Below are 13,293 nucleotides of genomic sequence, written 5' to 3'. Positions count from 1 at the left end.
TTATACTCTTTTTATTTACAACATATTGCGCAACTGCAGGGTCTTGAGACACATGCTAACTCGCAAACTAGAGAGCTAGCGACCTAAACGGTAGCCTCCAAGTTATTTCCTTTAAACTTGAAAAAGCCAAAAACTTACCACTTCCACACGGATAGGGAGGATAACTATTAACAGTTATTTAACCTTTAACATGAACATTAATCGTAATTAAACGTAATAATTTTTTCTGGGTACATGATACCATACAGCATCCATATCAAACTTGCGCGGGCCGCACTAACATTAAACTTTCATATCAAGGCGGGGGCCTCAAACTGGTGTCCTGCGGGCCACATTTGGCCGCGTGTCCCCTGATCATAAACATAACATCATTAAAAAGTCAATTTTGGATAATATGGGACTTTTGTGCACGGTCACCGTGTGGTTGGCACTTTTGCCTGGGGTTCGTACAGTATGTCCGCCTAGGGAACTCTGTATGAAGGATGCAAAAGTTACATTTATAATTCATAATAACGTACTCGGTGTGAAACCTCACAGCCAAAGCAGAGTAAACACACACTTCTCCAGGTATATCGTCGACTTGATTGGGTATGTTTATTCAGTATGTTAATCAAATAGCAGTGATGCCAGAATGTCGCGTTGCTGCTGGATGCTCATACTATCACAGTAACTTTTCTTTTGCAACATTTTAAGACAACAATGGCTGAAGCAAGTGCCAGAACAAGAGATAGATGGACGCCCACTTCTTTTCTTTGCAGTGATCATTTCACTGTCTCGAAGAAACATTTGGATTGAACGAGAACTCGTCTTGTTTACATAATGTCTTCTAGACACAATTCCATGATAGCGACAAGGCTGCAAAGCATTATACATTCATTCATTCATTTTCTACCGCTTTTCCTCACGAGGGTCGCGGGGGTTGCTGGAGCCTATCCCAGCTGTCTACAAGATGAGAGGCAGGGTACACCCTGGACTGGTGGCCAGCCAATCACAGGGCACATATAGACAAACAACCATTCACACTCACATTCATACCTATGGACTATTTGGAGTGGCCAATTAACCTAGCATGTTTTTGGAATGTGGGAGGAAACCGGAGTACCCGGAGAAAACCCACGCATGCACGGGGAGAATATGCAAACTCCACACAGAGATGGCCGAGAGTGGAATTGAACCCCTGGTCTCCTAGCTGTGAGGTCTTTGCGCAAACCACTCGACCACCGTGCCACCCCAGCATTATACATGTTATATTAAAATCGTCTAACTATAAAAACCTTGCGCTCATTAAGAAGCCAATTTAAAACAATAATTAAAGCATAAGCAATTGAGTGGTAGTACCCTAATGGCGTCACTTGCGGAAATGAGGCTGAAATACAAGCGCTAGTTCTTCATGGGTGATGCCATGACCTCTAATGTCATTTTTTGCGAATTTATCGTTCACTTTCCAAAAGTAAACAATGCAGAACTTAATACCAAACATTATGTAACATATTACAGCAAAGTTGATAAATCATGTCAGGCACCCTTTAATGCAATATGTGAATAATATTTGCATGAACTGTATTCCATTCAGAGAAAAAATGTAAAATCTGCATATATTAGCTCATTTTGTCTTGACACGCTTCATTATGTTGATTGTGTGGATATGCAGATATTCTTTTGTTCAAAGCAATCTGCATAAACACATGCAGAAATTCCACTCAAGATCCCCGTCAACCAATTACAAAAGAAAAATCTGCATGTGAGATGTCCCTCGGCCGCCTTTTTTTTTCGCCACGATTGCAACTTCCTGTCTTGATTGGCATCCTCACCTCCTCCGTCAGCTGCCCTTGCCGTGACACTCTGTCTCACACATGTGCCACTCGGTGCACACGGCTGTCACACCCACAGAGGACTCAAATCACACAAATGTAACACACACACCTGTCGGCAGTGGTGGTACAAAGTTAGGCAGGGAAAGTCAACAAAATGCATGGTAAGCATATGCGGTGTGGCGGCTTCGAGTCCTAGTTTTTCAAAAGAGCACACAGTGTGAAAGCTATTCCTTCCTGTGTCGTTGATGTCTTTGCCAAGCCCAATTTGCATGACTTACAGTTCTCCGCTGCTCCCTAAGTGTTCGGCGCGAGTCTTGACGACAAGGTTATGAACACACAGAGACCTCTTAAACTCTCTCTCTGACACACACACGCGGATTTCGGCGCCCCTTACGACTGCAGACCCATATATCTCAGAGTCACTCTGCTGAGTGAGCACAGCTGAGAATGCCAGCAGGCAGTCGGGAGAACGCGCAAATACAAGTAGTAAACGACCCTTGCAAGATGCAGCGGGAAAAACAAGAAGAAATCCCGTCACAAGGTGGTAGGAGCATGCTACATACTAGTCACACACATACCCACCAAAGACGTGTGGATAAATTAGGGCAGTCAAATATAACATGTTAACAGCAGTAAGTCAATTACTTGATTGTGTTCAACTGTGTGCCCTGTGATTGGCTGGCGACCAGTTCAGGGTCCCCCACAACACTTTCAGACATGCATACTATGTTACATTAATGTTTCTCACATATACACTTACAATACAATACACTTACAATATCTATTTATATACTTACATAGTATATAATAGTATGGGACATATACACACACACACAAACACACATATATATACACGCAGCACACATACACATATTCATATATATACATACATATATATACTCACATACATACATACACAACACCTCATTACTACACATGTCTGAAAAGGAGCAGGAAGAAGTAAAGCTTATTAAATCCTACCCCTTCTCCACGCCAGAGCAGTTACCAATTCAATAAGTGATTTTTATCACTCTGTGGGATGGATGGATGGATGGATGGATGGAGGATGGATGGATGGATGGGAAGGTTTACAACAGGAACAATAATCTGTTATTAAAAATCCCAAGTAAAAACACAGGCTATTGTTGCGACCATGGATTGACATGGATGGATGGATGGATGGACAGACTTTCTTTATTGTCATTGCACAATAACACAGCAGTGAAATTGCCAACGAAATGTCGTTGCCTGGCTCCCATGTAATTATGAATAATAATAATAATAATAATAATGATGTGAATGGATGGATGGGAAGGTTTACAACAGGCACAATAATCTGTTATTAAAAATCCCAAGTAAAAACACAGGCTATTGTTGCGACCATAACCCATGACATGGATGGATGGATGGATGGATGGATGGATGGATGGATGGATGGATGGGAAGGTTTACAACAGGCACAATAATTTGTTATTAAAAATCCCAAGTAAAAACACAGGCTATTGTTGTGACCATAACCCATGACATGGATGGATGGATGGATGGATGGAGGATGGATGGATGGGAAGGTTTACAACAGGGACAATAATCTGTTATTAAAAATCCCAAGTAAAAACACAGGCTATTGTTGCGACCATAACCCATGACATGGATGGATGGATGGATGGGTGGGTGGATGGGAAGGTTTACAACAGGCACAATAATCTGTTATTAAAAATCCCAAGTAAAAAGGCTATTGTTGTGACCATAACCCATGACATGGATGGATGGATGGATGGAGGATGGATAGAGGATGGATGGGAAGGTTTACAACACGCACAATAATCTGTTATTAAAAATCCCAAGTAAAAACACAGGCTATTGTTGCGACCATAACCCATGACATGGATGGATGGATGGGAAGGTTTACAACAGGCACAATAATTTGTTATTAAAAATCCCAAGTAAAAACACAGGCTATTGTTGCGACCATTACCCATGACAACCTGAAACTCATCTCTGAACTTCCAACATGACTTCCTGTCCGCGTGCCACTCAACTTTTATATGTTTTAAGTATCTTATTTACTTTGTATTTGGTATTAGTATTTGTATCTTAGTATCTTAGTATTTGGGGGGTAATATGATAGGTGACTATAGGGGTGTTATGTCATGTGTAGAGAGCTCTAACAATGTTAAAACCTCTAGAAAGATTAGCTTTAATGAAGAAAATATTTGATTTATAAAACAGGAATCCTACATTGAGGAAATTCACTACACAATCCTCATGCTTGCACTTTTGTATCTCATCTTCAGCTCCAAGAGGGCCAGTTGGTGGTGTGTCAGTTCCAGTTCCTGCGCTGGTCGCCGTATCGTGACGTTCCTGACTCCAAGAAGGCGTTCCTCAACCTGCTGGCTCAAGTGCACAAGTGGCAAAGAGAGTGCGGAGAAGGACGCACCGTGGTCCACTGCCTGTACGTAATCCTTCAGCTACATTAGTAGGCAGCAAATTATGTGTTATTGTCGTTTTTTGAATGGCACATTATTGTGCGCTCACTACCTCCTCAGTTGTCCCCATCCCACAGAGTGCACCAACTGGTTGATGAATATGAATTTGGGCCGCCCAGTGCATTGCCAACACATCCCACGTTCATCCCTGACCGCCCCCACCCAAAAGCGCATCACTCAGCGATGTCACACAGTATTACCCGCGACAACCGGGAAAGAGATTATGGAGATCAAATCAATTATGACTTAATAAAAAATGTGACGCTTCTCACAACAGCAAATCCAGGTCTGCCACGGTGCTGACAACAATTGATTATCCCCCCCAATTGCTTTTATTGGCTGCGGGGGCTTCCACTGCTACCTTTGCTGCCTTTGCCTCAGGAGAGTGAGTGAGTGGATTGTCCTTCAGTGCTCCTCATTTCTGTACACTAACAGCGTGTACAGTGTGTCTGCACTATTGAACACCCCTTCTTGTAGGTAACAGGGTTATTAGATTATTCACACTGTTTGTTTGCTCTGCCTTGATCTTGCAGGTTAATATGTTGGACAACTTAAGTGGTAATTCACATTAGTCCTTTTAGCAACAGTAGTATATTTCCAATATTCTCCTTAGCTCATTTGACTGAAGGAGGTCAAAGTGTTAGAAACACTTCTTAGTTGATCCTTTCACGTCAGTCATGTTTAGATTTGACTTGCTTTACTGTGGAGACATTCCACTCACAGGAAATGGTCGAGTTTTAACTTAGCATCAGTCGTCATTGGAGTTCAACATCTGCTGGAACCACACATTAAGTGCTTTGCCGACATTATAAACCTTGCAATCCAACCTATCTCTGTGTTCTTAGCGTCACTCGTCATTGCAGTTCAACATCTGCTGGAACCGCACATTGGAACCGCAAATCAAGTGCGTTGCGGACATTATAAACCTTGCAATTCAACCTATGTCTGTGTTCCTAGCATTACTCGTCATTGGAATTCAACATCTGCTGGAACCGCACATTGGAACCGCACATTAAGTGCTTTGCGGACATTATAAACTTTGCAATCCAACCTACCTCTGTGTTCCTAGCATTAATCGTCATTGGAGTTCAACATCTGCTGGTACTGCACATTAAGTGCTTTGCGGACATTATAAACCTTGCAGTTCAACCTATCTCTGTGTTCCTAGTATTACTCATCATTGGAGTTCAACATCTGCTGGAACCGCACATGAAGTGCTTTGCGGGCATTATAAACCTTGCAATCCAACCTACCTCTGTGTTCCTAGCATTACTCGTCATTGGAGTTCAACATCTGCTGGAACCGCACATTAAGTGCTTTGCGGACATTATAAACCTTGCAATCCAACCTACCTCTGTGTTCCTAGCATTACTCGTCATTGAAATTCAACATCTGCTGGAACCGCACATTGGAACCGCACATTAATTGCTTTGTGGACATTATAAACCTTGCAATCCAACCTACCTCTGTGTTCCTACCATCAGTCGTCATTGGAGTTCAACATCTGAGAGAACCGCACATTGGAACCGCACATTAATTGCTTTGCGGACATTATAAACCTTGCAGTTCAACCTATCTCTGTGTTCCTAGTATTACTCATCATTGGAGTTCAACATCTGCTGGAACCGCACATTAAGTGCTTTGCGGACATTATAAACCTTGCAATTCAACCTACCTCTGTGTTCCTAGCATTACTTGTCATTGGAGTTCAACATCTGCTGGAACCGCACATTGGAACCGCACATTGCTGACATTATAAACCCTGCAATTCAACCTACCTCTGTGTTTCTAGCATTACTCGTCATTGGAGTTCAACATCTGCTGCAACCGCACATTAAGTGCTTTGCCGACATTATCAACCTTGCAATCCAACCTATCTCTGTGTTCCTAGCATTACTCGTCATTGGAGTTCAACATCTGCTGGAACCGCACATTAAGTGCTGTGCAGACATTATAAACCTTGCAATCCAACCTATCTATGTGTTCCTAGCGCCACTCGTCATTGCAGTTCAACATCTGCCGGAACCGCACATTGGAACCGCACATTAAGTGCTTTGCAGACATTGTAAACCTTGCAATCCAACCTACCTCTGTGTTCCTAGCATCAGTCGTCATTGGAGTTCAACATCAGAGGGGAACCGCACATTGGAAGTGCACATTAAGTGCTTTGCGGACATTAAAAACCTTGCAATCCAACATACCTCTGTGTTCCAAGCATTACTAGTCATTGGAGTTCAACATCTGCTGGAACCGCACATTAAGTGCTTTGCGGACATTATAAACCTTGCAATCCAACCTATCTCTGTGTTCCTAGCATTACTTGTCATTGGAGTTGAACAGCTGCTGGAACCGCACATTAAGTGCTTTGTTGACATTATAAACCTTGCAATTCAACCTACCTCTGTGTTCCTAGCAATACTCGTCATTGGAGTTCAACATTTGCTGAATGTTTATGTCTCAACCTGAGGTGATTCTACATTTGATCAAACTGACTTAAGATTTGTAAGATCAAAACACCACGGCTGCAGAAGATTCCAAAACATGTGATATTAGCTTCTGTTTTCAGCACTCTAAGCATCATGGGAACTTTAGCTTTTTAGCATTAACATAAAACTAATCATAAATAAAATTAGGATTATTTAACGTTTGAGGACACATGGCAAGAAATGATCAAATAAACACACATGGGACAGCACGGGATGATGTTGTATTATATATCGCAGTTTCCACTTCCCTCCGATCTACTCCTCGTTGGAGTTGTTGAAAAGTTCTTTAATTTGATATATCCTCTCCAGTAATGGCGGCGGTCGCAGTGGAACCTTCTGTGCCTGCAACATTCTCCTGGAGATGATCCAGTACCAGAACATGGTGGATATCTTCTACGCAGTCAAAACATTACGCAACTGTAAACCCAACATGGTGGAATCCCTGGTGAGAGCTGTTAAAAAAAGCAAAGCCAAGTATTTAGTCTCTAACACAATGCTTACGATTCTATTTGCTCGCAGGACCAGTATCGATTCTGCTATGACCTCATCTTGGAGTACTTGGACTGCTTTGAGGGGAGATAGCAACTAGATGCCAGGTTCTTGATTAAAAGCCTCCTGGAGGCTCCCAACATGCGCTGCTTGGACTTAAACTATTGGGATGAAGTAAAGCAGAACAAGAATGGAAACAATCTGGTTGGAAATTGGAACCTTTAATGTACAGCTGTGATTTCCGTGTGTGGTGATGTTTTATCCTTTTTTTTATTTTTGTGCTTTTCTTGGTCATTTTTGCCTCTGTACTTAATGCTATTGTAGCCAAAAAAATAATAAGAAGAAGAACAATGTTATAAGCTACACAAATTGACTTATTTTATTCTAAAAAGGGGCTACATTGGCTGTGATTTCATGTTTCATTCAAAGACGAAAGAACAAGAGTTTTTCTTCATCTCACAGGAGTCCACTGTGGATGCGGCACCGCTTATCTAGAAAACCATAAACTGCCTTATTCTCTGACAATAAGACGCCAATTCCAAGACTACAAGTGGACAAACCAGGCCAGTCCTGCAGACATTATTACCCAGTAGAACCATGTCCCCCATTTTGCCAAATTTGGTTGGACGTGGTCTACCGGTGATCTTTTTTCTGGACCGCCACAGGAGATTGCTATCACATATGACTTATAATGTCGCAGTGCCAATCCCGATGACTGACTTTAATACTATTTACTTTGTTCTTATACAGTATGCCTACACCCACTATGTACTCCCTCCAAAGTGATTGTATCTTGTAAAATGGGAAAAGAACAAGGAGCACAAAACGTGTTGAGGCGACCACCTACAGTGCTGGAGTGGTATGAAAAATATCTTTCATTATTTGATAAAAAAAAAAAAATTTGGACTCTTTTCTGTTTTTATACTGTTGAAGAAATGCCTGTTTGGATTGTTAGCAAATGTGGCATGAAGGTACATTGTTGTCCTACGTGGTTTGAAGTGAGTTTGAAATGAAAAATAACATAAAATAGTCTGAAAATGTGAATTAGATTGTCACATTATGAAATAATACACAGCGGAGTGAGCAATTTGGAACGTGAGGTGGCTGGCATACATCCTATTCAGCTTTAAAAGTTGTTCTTTGTATGCTTTTTTTTTTTTTAATCTAACATTCTCTGTTATGAACAGAAACAGAAAATGAGAGCAAATACAGTGTTCCCTCGCTCTATCGTGGTTCACCTTATTATAACATATGAACTCCGAGTCTGGCCCTTTTGGAAAGATTACATTGCAGGAAGTTGAGTGTCTCTACCTTCCCTCTCTCATTTGACCGAACAGGACATTGTCTTCTGCGTCCTGATTAGCTGTAGACCACTATCAGTCAGTCTCTCGTGTCACCGCTAGCTTGAAATCTTTGTACGTTTGCAAGTTCCTCCGTGACAAACCCTACAATAACCATGTTTACATGAGGAGTTTTTCTCTTTCCGAATGGAATCTTTCCGAATGACCTTTCCGAAAGCAATGGTATACATGGAAAAAGGAATATTCCAATGGCGTGTCTACATGCGCCGCTATAATCAACCAGAATAGTCAATGGGGCATGCGCAGTAAAGCGTAAACACCAACATCACGTGATACCGACTTCCTCCAGTTTTTCTTTCACTTGTTGGAATAACTCCGTATTCCCAGTTTTTCCTTAGTCCAGTCTTGAAATTTAGTTTGAATCAAAAACAAACTTTCCGCAGCAGTCCAGCGCCGATTGCTCGCCTCCATTTTTAAAACTGAAGAACGTCTGGAGCTGCGTGTTACGTCATATCTCAGCATTCGCTGAAAGAACGCACCCGGGAACAGGAAAAGATAAAGTTCAATCTTGCTAATATTTTATAATTAAGCTCGGCACATGTTTTATATAGATATGTATTTTCTTTTTTAATAAAACTGGACTTGTGAATGGCGTATAGAAGGGTTTAGATTCTGTTCCACAGATGGCGCTAATGCACACGAAAGCTGCTTGCCAACCGCCAATAAACAACAGAAGAAGATAGAACGCAGTCTGACAACTTTCCGTTTGAGCGGGTACAAGATACCTCAATCGGATTGGGGAAAGGAATATTCCACCCCTGGGAATCCCATTATATATTCATTCGGATTGGCACTTTTCTTTCGGAATGAGGTGTATACAAAGGTTACATTCTTTCCGTTTGAGCAAATAACCCGAATGGAATTGGAATATTTGGGTCCATGTATACGTGGCTAATGTCAACCAAAGGTTTTCGCCCAAAGGTTAGAGCAGGATGCTCACCATTGCATAAAAGGACAACAGGACAAGTACTGCAATGGTATGTTTTAACAAGGACGCAAAAACTCTACAGTACAGTGAAACGAACCATGATTAAAATATGCGCGAGTCACATAATTATTCCTTGTGTCCAACCTCTTAGGTTGATCATTAAAATTAAAAAATAAAGTGTTGATCTTTTTTGTGACCTCACAGCTTGGAGACCTGAGTTTGATTCCACCCACGGCCATCTCTGTGTGGAGTTTGCATGTTCTCCCTGTGCATGCGTGGGTTTTCTCCGGGTACTCCGGTTTCCTCCCACATTCCAAAAACATGCTAGGTTAATTGGCGACTCCAAATTGTCCATAGGTATGAATGTGAGTGTGAATGGTTGTTTGTCTATATGTGCCCTGTGATTGGCTGGCCACCAGTCCAGGGTGTACCCCCCATTTATTCACTTATTGTGGGCTATTTTGGGAACCTATCCCCTGCGATAAACGAGGGAAAACTGTATATCATAAACTCTCATTTATTCGATTATATAATTAATTTTATACAAGTGCTAACACTCAGCATGACTATGCTAGTTATTCAATGTCATCTCTTTGCTGTCTAATTTCTTTGGAATTGTTAGTGGTAAAATGTTTTAAAAGTCATTATAATTCAGTAATAAAATTTTAATGTTAATTCCACCATGAAATCCATTTAAATAGTGGCAGCCATCTTGGTTGTTAATGGGAAACTCGTGTTACATCATGTCCAGCTGTTTCCATATGAAATGCCTATATAATATTTGGGAGTGAATGTAAATCCCTCTATTGAGGAAGGAGACCAGATCCATCTGTGAAAGTATAAAATGAGAAGAATATCACAGTGAGGTCTCCATATAACTCCAGTATCTCCAGTATCTCCATTGGAGCCGTGCTACTGGTCGATATTGAGCCATCTGTTTTAGTGCATGATCCACGTCAGCTTTAAAACACCCGTAAAACACACATATTGTCCATGCTCTGTTTTTTTCCAAATATTTTTTTTTTCTCTGTAGAAATAGTCTTTTATGTGTTTTCAGCCATTATTGTCATCCATTATCGCTATTAAAAAGTACTCGGGAATTTCCCCCGACACGACATAAAGTGCAGGTTTTCAAAAAAAAAAGGTGCTGATCATATCATTTGTGGACTCGCCCTAATAGACCTCCTGAAAAGCACCGAAGCTGACAAATGGCAGCTATGTGAGAATTTTTGCGGGCAGAATGGAAGAAAAACATAACAGTTCCGTACATCATGACAATGACTATGTGGAACATATTCTTTATGATAATATAGGAAGAAGAATGAGGTAGCTACTGTTCATCCGGTGGCGATACCATCACCGGAGTAGAACAGGAAGTGCCTGATTTTCAGGAGAGGATGTGTATATATATATATATATATATTTATATATATATATATACAGCTGTACATTGTTATGTGAATACTTTGTGAATAATATACTATGTCTGCCCAATTAGTGACTACACCATAACCACCAAGCTGAATGTGCTGTAAATAACATTTTGTGAGTTATTTGGCAGTTTTTAACATCGACGTCCGAAAAACCGAACGGGTTGCAGCATGTTTGACTTCATATCTGTCTGCGTCATTTCACAAGCACCCTTGTGTTTTACCACAGCCACACCAAGTGAGTGCACTGTACTTTTACCATTCCCGAAAGCTTTTTACTCTGTGACTGCGCTCCGACACGACAGTTGTGTTGAACTTCACTTGTTTCTGTATGCACCCAATGACTACTGTGTTTCTGAGCATTGTGTATGTGTGTATTTACATAGCTGGGGATGGTTTTTGTTCTGAAGGAGGATTGACAATAAAAGAACAAGGTGGGGGGAAAAATGCTTGATTATTGTGTCAGAAAAAAAAAACAAAGAGAACCGGACATATGTACGTCCTGTGGTTAGTCTTTGACTCCAGAAGGTTTCTCCTCTATACATATGGATCACTTGTCAACCTTCCGTTTTGATCAAGAGCAAAGGTGGGGAGACAATTAATGCTGTTCTGGATTACGGAAAATGAAACAGAGCCAAAGAAGCACCCATTGCATTTTTTGACGGGTTGATCTAAAAAAAAACAAAAAAAAAACTTGGATGATCAAGTCGACATTGATTCCAGGTCGTGTCCTGAGTACACACACACAATTCATAGAAAGTTATATAAGGTGAGATGATTACACAATCAAGTTTTAACCAGCAACTGTCAGCTGGACTTAAACTATATTAGGAAAGCAGGAAGTGAACAAATGTAACAGTTGCCAGATGTACCAGATGAAGGGGTAGGATTTAATAAGCTTTGCTTCTTCCTACTCCTTTTGGACATGTGGAACTGTGAACTGATTATGGGATGCATTCAATTGTAATCTGATGCATGTTCAAATGGTTTTTTTTTTTTTTATGTTTTTAATTTTTTTGTCTGGTACCGAACCATTAGGGTTAGTTTCTGTGTAAAACATACTTTTATACCCAGATCAACTTATTTTTATCTTTGATAATTGTCCCTCCCCAGAAGTGAAAAGGATACAATCATTCATTAATTTTGTACCGCTTTTTCCTCACAAGGGGTGCTGGAGCCTATCCCAGCTGTCTTCGGGCGAGAGGCGGGGTACAACCTGGACTGGTGGCCAGCCAATCACAGGGCACATATAGACAAACAACCATTCACACTCACATTCATACCTATGGACAATTTGGAGTCGCTAATTAACCTAGCATGTTTTTGGAATGTGGGAGGAAACCGGAGAAAACCCACGCATGAATGGGGAGAACATGCAAACTCCACACAGACATGACCGAGGGTGGGATTGAACTCGGGTCTCCTAGCTGTGAGGTCTACGCGCTAACCACTTGACCGCCGTGCAGCCTGAAAATGATACAGCCATGATTAATTTGCAGATTCAGATGTCTACATTAAAAACGACCTCTCTACTCCCAATAACTAATAATATCATCCTCCATGATCCAGGAAGTAGCCCATCAAACAAAGACTATGCTACTGTTTTTTTATGGCTATTCTTGTCATATCCTATTTTAGCTTCTCCCTATCTCCACTATTCCATTACTTTCCTCTTTTCCTCTCCTGCTCATCCGAGTCCATCGTTGTAAGGTGACACCAGACCACAGACTTCCTCTCTCCTCCATGTTGAATAATGCAGCACTCCTGGAAAAGCCGTCCAGTGTTTAGCAGAGAGACAAGACATTAATTAGAGGACAAGACCGCCCAGTGTCTTCTTTAAGACAACGCGGGTCATATGAATTCCCCTTTTGTCTACTGGTGCATTCAGGTGCCCTTCACTTGAAGCTTTTCCACTCCCCCAGTAAGAATACATGATAATTCAATGTGACCCAGCTAACTTTTCTTTATCTATTTCACGTCGGTCGGTGAGATTTTCTCCGTTTTTCCATTTCACCTGAAGAAAGCTATTAGAACATGAAATCCTTTGCCGCGTGTTCCATCATCCTTAACCGCTCATCCTTGCCCCTTGGTTTAAATTAACACGTAATTGGAATCTTATCATGTAATTCCGATGGTGTAATGAATTGTCCCGTTGCAAGGTAAGTTATCATCGGGCCGGGATCCAGCTGAGCTTTATCGTTCTCCTACGGGGGTGGGGGTGGGGGGCTTGACGTCTTACATTCCTCATCTAACAGGCTAGATGGATGTCAGCCTCTCTCGGCCTCCCTGGTGAGTTCGG

At 41.4% G+C, this 13,293-nt stretch overlaps 1 protein-coding gene across 5 annotated transcripts in view; it reads left to right on the top strand.

The window, feature by feature from the left end:
- The window catches only part of ptprub (protein tyrosine phosphatase receptor type Ub), a 282,304-nt gene extending 270,604 nt beyond the window's left edge, over positions 1-11,700 (top strand). For all 5 annotated transcript variants that reach the window (XM_058084355.1, XM_058084359.1, XM_058084358.1 and 2 more), the window contains 3 exons: positions 4,109-4,266; positions 7,096-7,231; positions 7,306-11,700. In XM_058084355.1, the coding sequence (XP_057940338.1) occupies positions 4,109-4,266; positions 7,096-7,231; positions 7,306-7,368 (357 nt within the window). In that variant the 3' untranslated portion in view covers positions 7,369-11,700. The remainder of the gene's footprint in view (positions 1-4,108; positions 4,267-7,095; positions 7,232-7,305) is intronic.
- Positions 11,701-13,293: the final 1,593 nt, after the last annotated feature.

This window comes from Doryrhamphus excisus, chromosome 10 (genome assembly GCF_030265055.1).
Source record: "Doryrhamphus excisus isolate RoL2022-K1 chromosome 10, RoL_Dexc_1.0, whole genome shotgun sequence".
Taxonomy (NCBI): Eukaryota; Metazoa; Chordata; class Actinopteri; order Syngnathiformes; family Syngnathidae; genus Doryrhamphus; species Doryrhamphus excisus.
This window is presented reverse-complemented; position numbering and strand designations above follow the sequence as displayed.